This window comes from Andrographis paniculata, unplaced genomic scaffold (assembly GCF_009805555.1).
Source record: "Andrographis paniculata isolate CXL003 unplaced genomic scaffold, ASM980555v1 Contig70END, whole genome shotgun sequence".
Taxonomy (NCBI): domain Eukaryota; kingdom Viridiplantae; phylum Streptophyta; class Magnoliopsida; order Lamiales; family Acanthaceae; genus Andrographis; species Andrographis paniculata.
Window position 1 is genome coordinate 2,873,753 of NW_026137607.1, and position 20,431 is coordinate 2,894,183.

At 34.0% G+C, this 20,431-nt stretch overlaps 2 protein-coding genes across 4 annotated transcripts; one reads left to right on the forward strand and one right to left on the reverse strand.

Annotated features, from left to right (window-relative positions):
• Window positions 1–14,421: 14,421 nt before the first annotated feature.
• On the forward strand, window positions 14,422–15,963 carry LOC127264469 (uncharacterized). Its single transcript, XM_051294015.1, has 2 exons — window positions 14,422–14,719; window positions 15,156–15,963. The coding sequence occupies exons 1-2, from the start codon at window positions 14,654–14,656 to the stop codon at window positions 15,735–15,737; spliced, it is 648 nt and encodes a 215-aa protein (XP_051149972.1). The 5' UTR covers window positions 14,422–14,653; the 3' UTR covers window positions 15,738–15,963.
• Window positions 15,964–16,426: 463 nt separating this feature from the next.
• LOC127264470 (cypmaclein-like) lies at window positions 16,427–17,645 on the reverse strand. Of its 3 annotated transcripts, none has more exons than XM_051294018.1 (4): window positions 17,206–17,645; window positions 17,066–17,116; window positions 16,934–16,988; window positions 16,427–16,837 (listed from the first exon to the last, which is right to left on the reverse strand). In XM_051294018.1, exons 1-4 carry the CDS (start codon window positions 17,266–17,268, stop codon window positions 16,656–16,658), a joined length of 351 nt encoding a protein of 116 aa, XP_051149975.1. In that variant the 5' UTR covers window positions 17,269–17,645; the 3' UTR covers window positions 16,427–16,655. The 3 variants fall into 3 exon arrangements, with proteins under 3 accessions (XP_051149975.1, XP_051149973.1, XP_051149974.1); XM_051294016.1 differs by having other exon boundaries at window positions 16,934–17,003; window positions 17,206–17,643; XM_051294017.1 differs by having other exon boundaries at window positions 16,934–16,991; window positions 17,206–17,634.
• Between the last annotated feature and the right edge of the window lie 2,786 nt (window positions 17,646–20,431).

Consider the following 20,431-nt stretch of genomic DNA (forward strand, 5'->3'; position numbering starts at 1 on the left):
ATGGAGCAGAAACACAACCTACTGATCCAATCAAGGCTACTGAGTGGAGAACGAAGGATGCTCGTGTCAAAATTTGGTTGTTACAGACCATGGATCCATCTTTGGCTGTCAATCTCAGACCTTATAAGACAACGAAAGTCATGTGGGATTATCTCAAGAAAGTTTATGGCCAAAGTAGCTCGGCGAGGCATTTTCAATTGGAATACAAAATGACTAATTTTTCTCAGGGAAACTTGTTCGTTCAAGATTATTATTTGGGTTTTATGGCATTGTGGACTGAATATACAAGCATTGTTTATGCGTCCGTTCCAGCAACTTCCTTGGAAGCTGTCAATACTCTTCACCAAACCAGTCAAATGGATCAATTTCTAATGAAACTCCGGCCATAGTTTGAAGTTTTAAGGTTAAAATTGTTGTTTAGACATCTTTCTATCTGTGGATGATTGTCGGAATGAACTAGAGTTTGAAGTTGTAAGATTAAATTTGTTGCTTAGAAAATCTTTTTCATCTATGGATGATTTTCTGAATGAACTACTTCGAGAATAATAGTGAATCCTGACACAAACTATGCTGGAACAAGAGAAATCTACCAATGTCCTCAATGTAGCATATACAACGCAGGGTAAACCACGATCATGAAATATGGCTAGTGTTCAATACTACAGTTGTAAAGAGTTCGGGCATATTGCGAGTCAATGTTCTAAAATTTTTGCAATTATTGCAAAGTGAAGGGACATCATTTCTGAATGTCGGAAGCGCCCATAAAATCGAAGTTCGAGTGCTTTTCATGCCACAACTTCCAACAGCATCATAACTGGAAAAGTTTTAGAGCAGTCTGCATCTTCTCTTACACAAGAGAATGTTCAATAGATGATTATTTTGGCCCTTTCAGCTATTGGACTTATTAGTAAAAATTAATTTAAGATCTTGTTTTTTGATTCGACTGCTTCAAATCATATGACATCATCATTTGATCACTTGCATAATGTCAAAAAATATGATGGTCAACTCAAAGTTGAGACTGTTAGTGAGGATCATATTCCAATCATTGCTACGGGTGATATTTCATCTTCTCCATCTATGAAGAATATTTTTGTTGCTCTTAATTTGTCTGCTAACTTGATTTCAATTGGACAATTAGTAGACGACAATCACAAGATTACTTTATCTTCTTTTGGTTGAGTCGTGCAGGAGCTGGAGTCGGGGAGGATAGTAGCTGAGGGACCTAAATGGGACAGACTTTTTCCACTCAATTTTAATAAATCATCCGAGCCTAGGAGTGTGTTTTTCTTTCTTTCCCATCCTATTCAACCTGTCCACAAGTACTGGCATATGAAGTTAGGACATCTAAATGATGGACATTGTCATTTATGTTGAAATTTGGCATGTTGGGACATAAATTGTCGTCTGATGATACTTATTTTGCTTGTTCTACTTGCAAATTAGTTAAAAGTAAGACACTTCCCTTTTTTTCCAACGATACCCGTGTCTCTCAATGTTTTGATTTAGTTTATAATGACGTTTGGGGAATTTCACCAATTGTTTCTCATGCCCAGTATAAGTATATTGTGACATTTATTGATGATTACAGCCGCTTTACATGGGTCTATTTTTTTAGACGCAAATTTGAGGTTTTTGAATCTTTCAAAACCTTTTTGGCCATGATTAAAAATCAGTTTTCCAAAAATATTAAGGTTTTGCATTCTGATTTGGGTGGGGAATATATGTCACAATACTTTCAAGAATTCCTTCAAAAAAATGGCATTATTTCTCAGAGAAGTTGCCCTTATACACCTCAGCAAAATAGGGTTGCCGAATGCAAAAGTTGGCACCTTCTTGACATGGTTCGATCCTCACTCATTGAGTCTTGTGTTCCACCGAAATTCTGAGTTGAAGCTTTGTCTACATTTGTTCATTTAATCAATCGTCTTCCTACCCCTACACTTGAAAACAACACACTGTATTCCATACTCTATCAAGAGCAACCGACATACCATCATCTTCATCCATTTGGATGTGTTTGATTTGTTATGCTTTTCTCAAGAACGCAATAAGCTCTCTCCACAGTCCGTCAAATGTGTCTTCCTTGGCTATGCTCCACGTCAAAAAGGCTAGATATGTTTTGATCTCATATCTTGTCGTGTTTCTCGTAATGTTGTGTTCTTTGATGATCAATATTTTTTCCTTTCACATGTTGTCCAGTCAAGAAATTCTACCCATTCTCTTCTTCCTGGCTTTGAGAATGTTCCTCTGACAAACCTAATGTCCTTTTATCTTCTATTACAAGATTTCACCCCAACTTTGTGTACACCTGGCGTAATCAGCGACATGATCAATCTGGAGTTTTGGTTTAGGAAATCTTGCCCCAACAATTTCATGAACCTACTTTGTCTTTCCCGTCACCAGCTGCCTTCAGGGATCCACCTTTAGTTAAGAGATCCACCCGCATCTCACGCCCCCAGAAAGGTATGGATTTTCTCCTGATAGATTTCATCATTATAAATCTATGGTTGCTACTCTTTCCTCGATGAAGATCCCAGGATCTTACTCAGGAGCAATGCAACATTAATGTTGGAAAGACGCTATTCAGGAAGAACTTAATGCCTTATAAAACAATCAAACTTGGGACATCGTCACTCGCCCTTCTAATATCACTCTCATTGGATGCAAATGGGTCTTTTCAGTCAAATTAAAGTCTGACGGATCACTTGAACAATGTAAGGCTCATCTAGTTGCTTTTGAAAATCGCCAAGAATATGGAGTTGATTATGATGAAACATTTGCTCCAGTTGCCAAAATGACTATTGTTCGTACAATTTTGGCTCCCCATCTTCTCAGAACTGACCTCAACATCAAATGGATGTGAAAAATGCATTCCGTCATGGGAATTTAATTGAGAATATTTATATGCGTTCTCCATCTGGTTTGACAGTTGTTGCACATATGGTATGCCACTTAAAACGTTCATTGTATGGTCTTAAACAAGCTCATCGTGCATGGTTTGAAAAGTTAAAAACAACGTTGCACGATTTAGGTTTTGTGCAAAGTCATTATGATCACTCTTGGTTTAAATATCAAAGTGCTTATGGGATGGTTCTTTTGCTTGTTTATGTTGACGATACCTTGATTACTTGTTTTGAGATTTACAAAATTCATGAGTTGAAGATATCTTTGAATGACTTTCCGCATGAAAGACTTGAGACCTCTTTCATTTTTTTTGGGCCTAGAAGTTCTTAGAAGTGAGAAAGGAATTTTCATAAATCAGCATAAGTATCTCAGGGATATTATTCAATTGGCTGGATTAGAAAATAGTACACTTGTTGATAACTCCAAATAGGAGCATATTCTTAGCTTGAAAAAATTGTGTATTACTCGAATTTCTGCATAAAAACCATCACAATGAATCATCAATGGCATACATTATTGATATATGTCGCTTGGCATGATCCAGAAGTCGTTGTTGAGATTATTAACGATTTTTGCCTTTTTAAGCGGCAGTCTGGTGCCAGAAAAACTAAGGTAGACGCCACAAGCGACAACCACCTCCGCTAGCAAGCGCCCAGAATACAGCCTGGAAACACTAAGGCATGAGAGGCAAGCGGCAGTCTTCACCGCCCGCAAGCGACAGCCTCTCCCGCTTGCAAGCGATAGCCCAGACACCCACTGCTGCAGACTATCACCAGATTCCAACTAAGTGTTTCAACTGCAGCGGTACAGCCATTCCAATTCCAGCCAGAACAAGCGAGCCTAGCTGCACTGATGCCTTCCAGCCCTTCGGCAAGCGAGGAAGATCTGCGCCCCTACAGTTCAAAGCAATCAAAGCAAGCGCCCTGGGAGTTATGGCCAGCAACTGCCTCAACAGAATAACTACCAGCAACCGCCTAGCTGCCCAGCGGTTGGAACTGCCCAACAACCGATTGCAACTGTCCCGTTTCACCTGCTATAAATAGGGCCAGATATCTTTATGTAAAAAGAGAATCGATACTTCGATTTTAAACACTCTTAGCAAGTACTACGCAACAATTTCGTCTTCCTGTCTTTGAGAGCTCCAATCCTGTAAGAGAGTTCTCCACAGGAATGGCCAAGGGAGTAGGAGTCCTTCTTCTCCCTTGGCTAAGTCTTTACGGTTTTTCTTAGAATAGATTACTGTTTTCGTTTTACAGCTTTGTAGCGTTAATCTTTTCATGCTTTCGTAGTAGATAATATCATTCAGTTCTTCATCATAAATTCTTCCACCATTTTTACACACTTATATAAAGTTTGAATTTAAAGAGTTCCATTTCACTGGTTTAGAGCTAAAGAAGAATTGATTATTTAAGCCTTGTTATGCGCCAAAAGCGATCTCAAGGTAGTTCAATGTAGTTAAGTACGCGGGAGCCTTGTCAACCTGCTTAACTGCTGTTCTGAATTCAATTTTGATTAAAAAGAGGTAACAGAAGGGTAAAGCCACTAATGAGGCAGATTTCGGGAAAATTAATTGGATATAGGCGGTGGTCTATTAGGTCGCAGAGATTCCTAGTGACAATGGGGTTTCTTTCTTATAATATCTTGAATCTGGGTGTCATTGAAGTCTTATTGTAAATCCCTTAAGGTCAAAAATTCCAGTGTTATGAATTCCTTATATTCAGTTTATATAATTACACTACTTCCTTCTCACCGCTTCTGTAAATACATATAATTCTGATAACACAATTTCATCGCTCGCTCATTGCCTCTAGGGACATCTAGCCATTTAGTAACGCACAGTTCAGACACAACATCTCTCCTTCACTCTCGGTCGCTCACCTATATATATATCTATATACTTATACATATAATGTGCCGCTCGCTCATGTCCCGATCACTCGGTAACCGCCACTTACTCATGTCCCGTTCATCTGGTCCCCGTTTTTGCTCATGTCCCGATCATCTGGTTACCACTGGCACTTCATCTTCCGCATTCGCTTCGCTCACCCCCGCTCATCTCATCTTTATCGCTTTCCTTACCGCTTTTTATAATCTAGTTATTGGATCCGCTGTAAGTGGATCCCTTTTCGCATTCTCATCGCTTTTTCAAGATCTTCACCGTAGAAATTCATGACTTAAAATCCTTGTGTTCGACCTGGAAACTCACCAGTAAAAAGAGTATAAATAATTGTGATGACTACTCAGGGTCTACAACCACAAAAATTGCTATATCTGATCGTTTTCTATAAATCCCCACTCACTGATTTTTTAATATAAATTCTCTGTGAATTGTGTAAAAATTAAACACATCTTTAGCATCATCACCTGTTGATACACCCATGGAAATAAATGTCAAAATGCCGAAAGGGTGAGGGAGAAATCCTTCAAGATCCGACTTTGTATAGGTGTCTTGTTGGAAGTCTAGTTTATTTAACAATTACGTGGCCTGATATATCCTATGCAGTGAATTTGATGAGTCAATTCATGGGTTCACCCCGGCATCTCCATTTGGCTGCAATGAAGCAAATTGTTCAATATTTGTATGGTACTCCTTACCAAGGTCTTTATTTTTCAACACACTCTTTTATTGATCTCCTAGCCTAAAAGGATGCTAATTGGGCGGGGTGCTTGGATACACGCCGTTCTACTACAATATGGTGTATATACCTTGGTTAAATTTCTTGGAAGTGCAAGAAACGAGACGGGGTCTCCAACTCCTCAGCTGAGTCAGAATATCGTGCTATGTCCGCTATTTGATCAGAAATTATTTGGTTACGCGGTCTGCTCTCTGACTTGGGGTTCTGAAAAATTGGTCCACTTCATCTTCATGCAGATAATACTAGCTCCATTCAGATAGTAGCGAATCCGGTCTTCCATGAACGTACTAAGCACATTGAATTTTATTTTTATTACATTTGGGAATTAGTAGACAATGAGTTTATTACGCTTCCTCATGTTTCGTCCAATCAATAGCTTGCTAACATTCTTATAAAGCTTCTATCTGGTGCTCGTCATCAATTTTTTGTACACAAATTGATGTTGTTTGATTCAATCATATCAATTTGAGGGGGGATGTCAATATTATATCTATTCAATTATTGTACATTAATTTTAGGATTGATTTGTTGCATGATTTTAGGATTTGACTTGATAATTAAGATTGATTGATTGATTTGTTGTAAAATATAGAATATTCTTTAATGTACTTTAATGTACCTATCTTATATATTTATGATCATTTTGTTCAATGAAAAACATATTTTCTGGAAATTATTCTTGATTTGATACCTTCGGGACCCAACGTTAACTTAGAATTTTTTGAAAGTACAAACCAGGAAGATAGAGCTAAGTGAAGTCTTCAGGTGGGGATGATAACTAAAAATTACTAGCTAGTTGAAGTGATTCCAAGATCCATTTGAAATGCAAACATAAGAAAATAGACATCGCGAGACTGATCAATTGTCTCTAAACTGAAGAGGACCATAGATCAAACCTGCCTAGTCGGAAACATATGATGCTTGAAGTAAGTCCAATATGATTGAACACAAATTTTAAGACTCGTTTCAAAATTGCACCAATGAACAATGAGTAGCCTAAAACGTACTGGAAGCCCACATACAAGGTCAATGAAAAAATGAAGCCATCTAGCAGAGTTGATAAAACAAAAGCAAAATCAAATAGTAACTTTAAGGGCAATTGTTTCATTTTGGAAAGTTGGGATACCATTCGATAGATTGCAAGACACCAAAGAAGAAGAAATAGGTAACCAAGAAAATATCATTATTGAAGAAGATGAGCTGCTTGTCCTAACATGTGTTTTATCTAAGGCAAATATGGTGGGATCAAATAAGAAATAGTGGTGGCTCGACATGGGAGCAACACCCCACATCTGCATAGATATAAATCATTTATCCTTGTTTGAGCCTGTCGAAGGAAAACGATGTACATGGGGAATGAAAATTATGCTGAAGTTAAATGGAAAGAAAAAGATATTCTGAAGATAACATCCGAAAGAATTGTGACACTGACCAACATTCTTTACGTGTCAACGATAACAAAGAACCTAGTCTCGGGGACACTTCTGATAAACATGGATTCAATATTAATATAAATGGAGATAATTTTATTTTGCTTAAATTAGGAGCATATGTAGGAAAATAGTATGTAGAGGATGAATTATTGAAATTCTGTATTATGATAGTGATTGAAAATAATAATAATAAAATTGTTGCTTATATTGTTCAGTCTTATATTTTATGGAATAATCGATTGGGTCATGTTAATTATGATTCAATATGTCGACTAATAAACTTGAACCACATTCCAATATGCGAATTAAATAAACATAAATGCAAAATTTATATTGAAGCAAAACAAACGCAATTGTCATTCTTAAAAAATTCGATATGAAACTGAACCACTTTAATTTGTTCACAGTGACATATATGATTTAAAAATTGTACAAACAAGTAGTTGTAATAAATATTATATTATATTCATGATGATTGTACAAAATTATGATATGTGTATTCACTTAAAAGTAAGGATGAGACATTAAGTAAATTTCTTTTGTACACAAATAAAATGGAAAATCACTTTAAATAATAAACTAAATGAATTATTAGTGATAGAGATGAAGTATATGAAACTCCGATTGGTTAATTTTGTGTACAAAATGGGATAATTTATAAAATAACTCCACTTTATTCATGTTAATCAAATAGTGTTGATGAACGCAAGGATCACACATAAAAGAAATGATGAATGCGATGTTGTTAAGTTGTGGACTATTCCAAAACATGTAGGGGAAGTTATTTTAAGCAGTAATTATCCGTTTAACTTAATTCTTGGAAAGAAGATGGACGAGACCCTTTATGAGTTTTGAAAAGGTCAAAAATTATTTTACAAACATCTTCGAGTGTAGGGTTGTCTTGCTAAAGTTGTTGTACCGTACCACCTTCCAAATGAGTGAGAATCGGTCTTAAGACAATGGACTATATTTTCATTAGATATGCACATAATAGTACTACTTATCATTTCTTAGTATTTGATTAAAAAATTTCAGATATCCCAAAGAATACGATAATTGAATCAAAGAACACATCATTATTTGAAAACATCTTCTCAAAAAATGTAGGCACTAAATCTAGTTTAGCCAACCGGAAACACAAAATAGTGTATGAAAATTGAATGTAAATAGACGAATTTGAAGCTATGGGATCTTATGTAGTGCCTCTCTAGAAAGAAGCAGTAAAAAACGAGATTGATTTTATTATTCAGAATCAAACTTGAGAATTTGTGGATCTCCCACCTGGCTCGAAACTCCAGATCAAAGTGGATCTTCAAAAGAAAATTAAAATCGGATTATACAATAGACAAGTACAAGACATAACTTGTAATTAAAGGTTATAAACAAAGACAAGGGTAAGATTACTTTGACATCTATTCTCCTATCACGAGAATAACATTCATTAAGATAATCCTAGCGATTGCCACTTTATGGAATCTTAAAGTACATCAAATGGATGTAAAAATGATTTTCTTGAATGGAAAGCTTGATAAAGAAATTTACATAAAACATCCAGAAGGCTTTAAAGTTCTAAAAAAAGAAAAAAAAAGTTTGTAGACTTGTGAAATCATTGTATGAACTAAAACAATCCCCAAAGAAATTGCATGAGAAATTCGATCATACCATAATGGATAATGATTTCAAAATCAATAAATGTGATAAGTGTAAATACGTAAAGATCACTCAGTCAGGTTATGTAATTATATGCCTCTTCGTAGATGATATATTTATCGTCGGTAGCAACGATAAAATTGTCAAGTCTACCAAAGACATTTTAAATTCTAAATTTGATATGAAAGACATGGTTCTCGCTGATGTGATCTTAGCAATAAATATCAAAAGAACCGAAGATGGTCTGATACTGATTCAAACTCACTATATAGACAAAGTCTTTATAAATTTAGCAAGGATGATAAAGACTAGTAAGAACCCCACTGGACACGAGTATCTGTTTATCTAAAAATCATGGAGAAGACGTATCTCAAATGTAGTACGCTTAGATAATTGGTAGCTTGATATATCTGATAAGCTGTATTAGACCTGACTTATGTTATAAGAAAATTGAGTACGTACATGAGCAATTCGATCGTGAGCATTGGAAAACCATTGCTCACGTATTTAGGTACTTACGGTACACTCGAAATTATGAGATGCATTATAGAAAACATCCAGTTGTAGTATAATGCTACTCAAATGCTAGTTGAACATTAGACACACTCAATTCACGATCAACTATTAGATATGTGTTCACACTAACTAATGCAACATTCTCCTAAAAATACTGCATTGGATAAAGCTGAAGGAAATACAGAATGGATTCACCATTTCTTTGAGGATATTTCAGAATGGGATAAACCTATATCTGTCATTACCCTCTATTGTGATAATAAATCTGTTATTGGTAGAGCGGATAGAGCACAATGTATAATGGTTAGAGTCGATACATTTGTTGGAAACATAATTCCGTAAGACAATTGATTACAACAAAGGTTATTGCCATTGAACATGTAGCGTAAAGGACAATCTAACGGATATACTAATCAATAGTTAAGTCGTAATGCAGTTTACAAATTGACTAGAGAAATGAGGCTTAATCCAGCTAGAGTATAAGTTTTATAAAAGAAAACCTAACATGGAAAGATTGGAGATGCCAAGAACTAGGTTCAATAGGACAATCTTGCTATAAGACTTGTGTGTGTCACTGTGGGGACTGAAAAGCCTCGACTTATTTCTCTCTAACAAACAATGATAAGAGGATAACAAATGATTACTTTAAAGATTACTAAATGAGTGTTGGGTTACCCAAAACTTAGATAAATCACATATGTGAGAAAAAAGTGTGGCCGATTCAAAGGAGAACTGTTTAGACTTAGTTTTTTTAGAAAGTTTGGCAAAATTAGGATAAGTTTCATTACCAAAATGGACCAAACTAGGAATATGAATTCTTTGTCAGAATGTAATTCAATTACTAAAAACTGAACAATTCAAGGATAACATATCTACTGGATAGTTAGTAAAGACTACATATGTTCAAGGGAAAGTCAAAGGGGAACCTACTTGTCCCAAGCAAAATTCATTCGTCGAGTCATCATCCTTTCCTTTTTTATGTGATGGATTGTTAGTTTGTGAATGCGAATGCTAGCCTGTCGTACAACTGCAAAATAAAACATTAGTTATTATATCACAAAAAATACAAAACGCAATATAATGTAGTGAGTAGGATCGTCTTCATAGGGAAGCAATCATGATTTGACCACTTGATTATTTATAATTGTATTAATATATATATATATAATGATGGGGAGTTGATTTGCTACGCTAAATAAAAAAGAAAAATAATTCAAACTAGAAAGAAAACATATCAAACTACAAGATAACCAAATTCCAAAATTGACTAAATTCTAGCCTAAGCACGAATTTTCGTCCGGGATATAAAAATTTGTTCATCGACAATAATCAAGTTTATTGATTTATTAGATAAATTAGTTATCGTTGATCTAGATGCATTTACAATCAACCCTTCATTACTTTTTCGATAGCTAAGATATGATTGTTAGCTATTTGCCTAATCGAGTGAGAACCATAGGTACGATCGTAATGTTTAATAACTCAACAACATTGAGAATTAAAAAAAAAAAAAAAAACAATTCAATTTAACAATATTCCTACGAGAATCTGTTCAAAATTGATTTTAGTTTCTCCCTAGATTATTCTTTCTCTAGGTTGATACTTCAATTAAAATATTAAACAATTACAGGTTTCAATCTTCAATATAGTTATAAATTTCAAACTAATATGTGGCCACAAATATCAATTTAAGACTTCTAATCTTGTAAGATGAAGAAATTAAAATTACCTAATACCAATAAATATTAAATTAAAATCAAATCAACGCCTTACAAATCCATATACCAAACTTCAATTAATACTTAAGTTAGAAAACAAATTACTCACAATTCATAGAAATTGAAAACGCAAAACAAATTAAGAAGTTTATCATGTCTTCAATCTTAGAAAAACATTAAAAAATACCAATCTAAGAATAAAGCAGGAATACCCGAAAATCGTCTGCATTGTGCTTGGAAGTTCTCCACACTTCTCTCTTGCTTGCGTCTTGTTCTCCTTTCAATTCTTGATGACTAGTGGAGCCTTATTTTCCGACATACTTGTCGTGTATAAAATGTGATTATGCGTTTCTCCCATCTCTCTTCAATTGCATATTGTGCTTTTATTTCTCAACATTAGATTCATTTTGCAATTTTATACCCAATAATCCTTAAATTACCAATTTACCTAAATGATCTTTTTTGTAATTTTCATTCTTCTCATACTGTGTTGTCCTTATACGTGATCATACCTTAAGTCTGTTATGCATTTTGTCCCTTTGTTCCATAGCAAGTGCCCAAAATTTTTCTATTCCACAAAGCGAATAAATAACAAAAAAAATACAACACCAGGAGCATATATAAAAGGTAAAATTATCCATAACTCCCTTGTCGTTTCGAAACTCAGCATAAATTCCTATGGAGCCCCCTTATACTTTCAAAAATATTGTTTGAAACTCCCCTGTGGTTTCAAAACTCAGCGTAAATCCCCACTTTACTTTAAAGATTGCATGACGTCCTCTTAAACTTTTTAAAAATGTTGCATGAATCCCTCGCTATGCAAAAAATATAGATAGAAAATCATTTTCTCATCACACAAGAGAGGTTTCATGGTGATGGAGTTTCATACAATGTTTTTGAAAGTATAAGGGATGCCATGAAATTTTTAAATTTGAAACCATAGAGAAATTATGAGCAATTTTACCTATATTTTCCTTCAAAAGTCACCCAAAATATAACAAAATATTATTATATGTATAAGTGAGAGAGAGGAAAAAGAAAAATAAATGAAACTCTTGTCCCACGTAAGAGGAACAAACAAATATCTCCCACTTTATGTGTATTATGCTTCCACTAAGGTTGTAAACGAATCAAATCAAATTGAATACTGCAGTATTCGATTCGATTCGAAAAAATATTCGAATATTCGATTCGATATTTGATTCGTTTCGAATCTTAAAATGATATTCGTATTCGATTCGAAATAATCTTCAAATTATTCGATTCGATTCGAGTATTCGATTCAATTTTAATATTATATAAATATTTGATTCAAAATGTAATTAGTTTTTTATTTTACTTCGATTTGATTAGGACTATTTTTAATTTTTTTTAATAATAATACTTTGAGAAAATGATAAAAAATGTATATATTTATTATTTTTTATTTTTTTTACATTGACAAAAAAAGACTATTTGTTTTAATATAATTAAATATATCATTGTATAAGTGTAGTTTTAATTATATTGTATTTAGTTATATAAAATTTAAAAGTATTATGATTAATTAATTTAGTTTAATTTATCTTTATTGGAAACTACATGGATATGTATATTATATTTTATATTATATACTCCCTACGTCGTGGTGCAATATTGTCGTTTACTTTTTGCACGTAAATTTTTTAATATTAGTATTATAATGAGTTGCAGTGAAAAAGACAAAAATACCCCTATTAGTATTGTGTAATATAAAAGTAATGACATTTGTGTAATATAGTGTAAGTTGGAAGGATATTTATTGTGTTAGGTAAGTAGTACAATTATTAAATTAGGAAATAGTAACCTTGTTTGGGACGAACTAAATGGAAAATGACAACATTTCAATGGGATGGAGGGAGTATATATTTTTTCATTAATGAATCGAATATTTACGAATAACGGATCAAATATTAAAATTTCATATTTGTATTTGATTCATATTCGAATCGAATATAATATTTTTATTCGAATTTGAATCATAAAATTTCGAATATGAATATTAAAATTTCGAATCGAATATTGAATCAACAAAATTATTTGATTTATTTACAACCCTTGCTTCCACTAACAATAAAAGAATTAATTAGATTGGATTGAGCTCAACTAGGCTTGGACTCATATATATATATATATATATATATAATGAAGATTAGGCTTGTATCTTAGGGCTCGTGGGCTGAATCCAATCGCAAGAAAATTCAATTAATTCAATTTTTTATTTTATGCTATTATTCTATTTTGACTAATTCAAAGAAAAAAAATAATCAAATTGATTGGATAAAAAAAAAAAATTGTTGCAATTCATTGAAGCATGTTAACCGTTGGTGCGAATACAATGAGAATTAACTTTTTCCTCAAAGTTTTTAAAATACACAACAAACATTGTGATTAAAAAAATTGTTAATTATTAATTTATTTTTTCAATAAAAGAAAATTGTTTTATCCATTCTCTCTTAAAAAAAAGTTATTATCTTCTTCAAAATTTCCATATTTATTGGTTCGATTCGTGGTGAGATTCTTGATCCCAATTCAATTCGCTTTATCTCGGAAAACAATCAATGGCCGACCAAATTTGCTTTAAGAAAATTGTGTTCAACATGAGACTTGAATTCATTTATAATCCGTAAATCTAATATGATATTTGATCGGATCTTGTGTTTGATTTCCAAGTTACTATTTTGTTCAAATTTCTCCAATCTCGTTTTTTCATAATGATTATTGAATAAATAACTTATATAAAATATACCATACATAAAATTAATAACACAGCGTAATAGATATAAATAATTTATCTGTCGGGCTTAGTTTATAGGATATTAGATTCGGCCGTAGTTTACTTTAGTGCGCACTTTCAGGTAGCGATGTAGGTTCCACATTATAAAAAATAAATAAAAAGTAATAGATATAAGATTGGAATAACATTTGAATCTATATTATTTTGATTTAATTAATTATGATAATATTTTTAATTTATGTCTTATTTAAAACTTAGTTAAATTAAATTATTTAACTAAATTTAAAATTTTACAAAATAAATTCTTAAAATAAAATTACAATTTTAACTTCTTTTTATAACAAATGTTTTATGGCTTTATCTTTCTAATTTTTTTTCTATATATATTTTTTTAAAAAATCAATACATTATATACATTTTATTTTCTACACGATACCTATATCTCTTATAATTTTTTTTTTTTTCAACAATATCACGAAACAAACACACTCTATATATTAGCATATTTTTATATATTGTCACTTGGGTCATATATATATATATATGTATACTATCATATTTTTATATATTGTTATTGGCCATATTTTTATATATTGTCATTGGCCCATATATATATATATGCACGATTGAAATTTTTTTTTGTTGTCAATATACAATTTATATAATCCATTTAAATGGCCTTTTTTTTTTTTTTTTCCTTGTCGTTGTTGTTGTTTTCGTGAGTCACCATGAGCGTGTGTGAGCGTGATTGGAGTTGGATAAATCGCGTTTGCGCTTTCACAGGTATAGATGAGATTAGATGAAATGGCATTCTCTTACCAGGCTAGGCTACCATACCCACGCCACCATTCTGCTCCAATCGTCCATCCATCTAATCCTTCCTTTACCTTCCTCAATTTTTTCAATCTCTAACTGAACTCTTTCTCTCTTCTCGCTGCCTTCTTCGGACTCTCTTGCTGCAACTTTCATGCCGATTTCCTTCTCCACCCTTTAATTTCTTCGGATACTAACTAACTTGTTTTTTATTGCTTCCCTAGGATGCTGGTTAAATCATTCTTTTCTCCCCCGTTGACGTTTGATTCTCAAGCTCGGTTTTGCTCTAATGTATGTTTCTTCTGTAACTTATGCACTGGATATATATATATATATATGTATATATACATCTATAGGTTTCACCGTGACTGCATGTTTAACAAATTTTTTTTCTTATCGTTGTTTTAATTCCTAGCAGTTCAATTTGAACAAATAAGAAAAATGTGAACAAAGAAATAAGAAAAAATCTAGGTAACGTTTGAAAAGTTCATCACTTTGATTCTTCCCGGTGTGCTTAGATGGCCCCAATGTTATGATTAAAGAATGAAAGCATGTATTTTATGTATGTATATATATGTGCAGTAATATTGGACTATACACCTGTGTTTCATTTCATGTCTACCAATAATGGCAAAATGCGAGCGACTTAGATGATGATGAATTGATACACTGTTATCTACTGTCAATGTTAAACTCCTGATCAGAGCAGCTCCTACTTCGTGTCCAGGTTGGTTCAGCCTCATTAGCAACCAGAAAGCTCGTTATCAACGCAAATCCTTTTATCCATGTATCTGTGGATGTCCTCCATGGATATGGGATAATTGCTTCCACATATAGGAATTGGAAGTTGCACTCTACTGTTCCATCTGAGTGTGCAATTATTGATAATGAATACAGCAAGGCTTGGGAATCTTGTAAACAAGCCCTCTCCACATTTGGCTTTGATAGTGCTGAAGAAGATAAAATTCTGGGCAAGGCATTTGGTCAAATCCATTCTCCTTACTGGGGTGAAGAGCGAAAGAAAGAAGCACCAACGTTGGAGGCAGTGAGTGAAATCCTAAGTTATCTTAAGGAATTAGGTCTCACGGATGAAGATATTAGCAAACTTCTCAAGAAATTCCCAGAGGTACTTGGGTGCAGCCTCGAAAATGAACTTAGAACAAATGTCCAGATCTTGGAAAAAGAATGGAGTATCAAAGGAAAGACACTTAGAAACCTGCTCCTTCGCAATCCCAGAGTATTGGGTTATAATATTGATTGTAAGGGAGATTGTATGGCACAATGCACACGATGCTGGGCTCGCTTCTAAGTTCTTCCATGGCACAAATGATTTATTCATTCCTAAATTCCTATTATGTTGCATGTATGTAGGCATTCTTGGCCAGGTTTTATGGAATTTTTGTTCTTTGCTTAGTTCATGTATACTATGCCATGCTACACGAAGAACAGGTTGTACATTGATAGAAGATATTCACTCTAGATTGATTTCTATAGTTTTATTTACACTTGGCATTTGCCACCAGTGGATTTGTCCATGTCCTCTGCAACTTATGTTATCTCTTCAATGTTCACACACAATTTCACAGCTTCTTGGAGCCAGGTAGTTGCTGCTCATCACCAATTCATTGTGTCATTTACTTGTATATAGAATATTTACCCTTGGCATCTGCCACCGTTGGATTTGTCCATGTCCTCTGCAACTTATGTTAATCTCTTCAATGTTCTCACACAATTTCACTGCTTCTTGGAGTCAGGTATTTGCTGCTCATCACCAATTCATTATGCTTTATAATTTTATGGGTTGCTTTTCATAATAGAACTCAATGTAACTGTTTGGAGATAAGAAGCAAGCATGGATATTAACTCTGATTTGTGTTTTGCTGATAGTTTTGCAGTTTTGGGTTTGCAATCCCATTTCTTGAAATCAAAGATGCTGAGATTAGAGTGCTGCAGTTTCTCTGTGTGATTTTGTCTCAAATGGTTGGGAGCTAAAAGGTGAGCAAATCCAGACCCCATTCTCATAATACTAGCAGTGTTTTTATAACAATACTTACACAGCGGCATCGCCCATTTATTACAAATTTGCAGGTTTTGACAGCCAGATGCGGTCAAAGCCCCTTCATTCGTGTATTCTTTCACACAGACACTCACAATCCTCTCTCTCTCTCTCTCTCTCTCTCCCTCTAATCCGGTTCAGGTTCACAAACTGAAAGCTTTTATGGCATAATCAAGGACACTTTGGCTTATTTCCATGTGTTTTTTGGTTGGCATAGCAGGGGCAAACGTTTTTATTTCCATAAGTCCCTGGAGGCACGCAGCCACAATCTGCACAACAGCTTGAACAGGCACGGTAGCAAACCTTAAATCTTGATGCCTTGCTGCATCTTCTTTTGCATTCAGAATCACAGTCTGCCATCCCAGTTTTGCATATGCATTTCATCAGAGAATATATATTATATGAAAGTGGATTATAGCTATGTTATTTACTTGAGACAAGAAACTTACTGATCTTAGACTGGTGGCTTGTGAGAAAGCCAGCAGAGTTTCTTCCCACATCCTCCTGCTGTATCAGCACCTATACTTTCTTCAGTAAATAGACTGAGAAGCAATTTTGAGTTATAACTAAATGTTTACCACCTGCAGAAGGGGACTTGCAGCATCACTGAATGATGAGGCTTCCAGGAAAACCTGAAAAACGTCACAATGCAGATGAAATGGCTAACAGAACAAAGAGATACAGGAAATCCAGTGGAGGACATCTGATGAACGAACGATACCTGGATGAATAGAATGGCTGCAAGCAATACTGACAGGGGCTTTATCATTTTTGTGTATATCATTGCCTTGCCAAGTTTTCTACTGGGCTTCAGATGAGTGTCTAACTATCTATTTATAGAGATGGGTGTCCTTTAACCCACATTCCCCTTTTTCTCGTTGTGGTTAATTACAGGGTAGGAATAGGAAATTCACCACTCAGCAGGGGCAAGTAAATAATCATGGGCAAGGTAGGCAACCCTACCTGCACTTATGGTATTTGGAGGTTTCTGGTATGAGAGTTAGTGTGCTGGACTGCCTTTTTCCATGGTTTGGGAACAGCTGTTGCTTCCTTGGCTGGCTTCTGTCACTATGAATGGAGAAAAACAAAAGGTATGGTCCCTTTGAATTTTCATTTTCCTTTTCCTTTTTTCGTGACCCCATTGATGGGAAAAGGAAGCATGGCATGCTGCTTGCTTGTTGCATTGTATGATTTTCATGACCATGAACAAAAAAGAGAAAGCAAAGGCACATGTTTGCATTTCAAATGAATCTGTATTGTCATGTTTTGGTTTTCGAATAGGATCTGTTTAGTTTAGTGAACACATTATATGGATATGATCTGTTTGGTGAGTGGGATCATATAACTTTGATTGAACCCATCCTCTCTCTCTCTCTCTCTTTCTATTTCTCTACTTTACCTGCACGTCTGGATGTGTGCTGGCATGGCAACCAACTTGAAGAATGAATGAATTTAGCATTTACAGAAATGGCTAATTCTCACGTGTGTTTGTGTGTGTTGGGATATTGGATGGTACCAGATTGATTTGATAGCCAAGAAGACAGAGACAAGGTTGTATGAAAATGAAACAATTAATGCTGGAATGGAATGAGTATGAATATGAATATTCACAGCTTTTGGGGTCTCTCAATGGCCAAAGTCTTTGTGTGGCTAACTAGCTGTGTGTCGAATACAATGTAGTGAGTATGTTTGTCCATAATTTTCTGTCTCATATTGTTATATTATACCATCACAATACAATAATACGTCATATATAGGTAAGCATAAATGTGGATATACTTAAGTATATCTATGTATGTATATGTGTTATATATATATATATATATATGAAGAAATGGTGGATAAAATAACATATATTTGTAAATTGTAAAGTATGTTTCATGTTAAATTAGTAATTATTAAAAACAAAATTATTTTAGGACGGATTAACATAAAAAATGATATCTTGTTACGGCAAAAAAAGATAATTTTGTTTTTTCCTTAAATATTTCATCAACTACCCATATATGATAATCTATTTTCATTCTTCTCAATAATGTATATTTATATACATTCAAAGCCTCAAAGGGGGTGCTTATTTTTTTTTTACTATTTAAATTTGTACTTCAGTTCGCTGAGTAGCTTAACACAAGTTATTTTTGTGCATGCATATTGCTTCTTTCAAGTAGGCTTTTAAAAATTATATGATAAGTCGTCATTAATGTATTTAAACTCATATATCAGGACTTAAATACATATTTAAAATTTATTTTAATCATATTTATGTTGGGGATTTTAACAACGAGAATGGCCGGATATAACTCTGTATCGTGATGAGCTCACTTTTCGAATACGATATTTTGACCCAATTCTTACCAAGGGTTACACAAAATTCGTACTGGATAATACAAAGTTCAATCTCGAATTCTGGCAGAAAATATCGAGACAAGGTGAACGTAGGGAATAAAATGAGTACGAAGGCTATAATTTCTTGCAGAGATAAAAACACTGAATGTGTTTTTCTTGTTTCAATTATCCTTTTTTTTTACTTTCTTAATTCTTATATTTGCAAATGAGACCAATCATCTATTTATAGATCATAAATAACCTTTCATTTAAATTGAACAAACACAAAGGTTTAATTTAAATTTCAATTTTAAAAAGAAAGGGTGTGTTCTTTCAATTCAAATATTCATTCGAATTCAAAATAAATTGATGTATTGATTCAATTCAAACAAAAGTTTGAATTCATAATTTAAAATTATTAGACACATCAATTCATAAATAAACACAATTTTGAAATTAAAATTCCAGGAAAAATTCCAAAATAGCCTGTACCACTTAGTCATGACCATGACTAAGTTAGCTTTTACATTTTGTCTCAGAATTTTTGTTATTTGTCAAAATCATGTCAAAATTAGTTTATTCGAGTGCGCACTCCACGCATCCCATCCCGAAGTTCACTTAATCCCAACATTCATTGGTCTCGAATAAATCCAATTACGCTAAAATAACCAACAATCCTCCCCCATTTTAGTGTAATCCTTGATTTATTCACAATTAAATCACAACCATACACAATAAATCCATGCATAAACGAGAATGTCATGAAGATTGAATTTTCGCATTAGTACAATACACGTTACAAATATTCGAGAATCAGGGTGTCGCTAAGGATTGAACCCTTTCAACTTATCTGAATACATGTAGGCAAAGTCACACGAATTTACAATTCCCTTGGTTCTAACTTGACATTTTTCAAGCCATGTGTCCATATCCATTCGCAAGCACATCGAAAGCAAGTTCGAATTTTCTTGAAGCGGCAAAACTTCATGGTCGTATAGGTAGCTCCTTTAGTCTCGCTCCTACATAAGCAATTTTTCAAAGGAGTTATTAAGAGATAAAATCTCAACCTACGGTTCTTGCAGGTCTGAACGCATACCCGGGATGTTTGAATAAAATGCATTCCAATCTTCCCAATATGAGCTTTCCACATTGAATTCAGCTTCAAGCGTCAAACTAGAAGGGAATTGGGTGTCTCACACTAGGAAAACTTAATGGACTTCAATCTCATCCCAATCGACAACTTGTGCACTAAGTCTCTCGCCAACTCTTTTATCAAACAGTCGGCTAAATTATGTTCCGACCGAATAAACTCAACCGATATCACCACATTCATGATTAAATCACGAATCATGCTATGTCTCACACCTATGTGTCGAGACTTACCATTATAAATTTCACTATAAGCTTTAGACATTGTTGAGGCGCTATCACAACGAATAGAGATGGGTGGCACCGGTTTCGGCCATAACGGAATCTCATATACTAGGTTATGAATCCATTCAGCTTCATTTCCAACCGCGGCTAATGCTACAAATTCAGATTCCATCGTAGAACTTGTGATGCACGTTTGCTTCTTGGAAGCCCAACAAATTGCACCTCCCCTAAGCAGAAACGTCCATCCA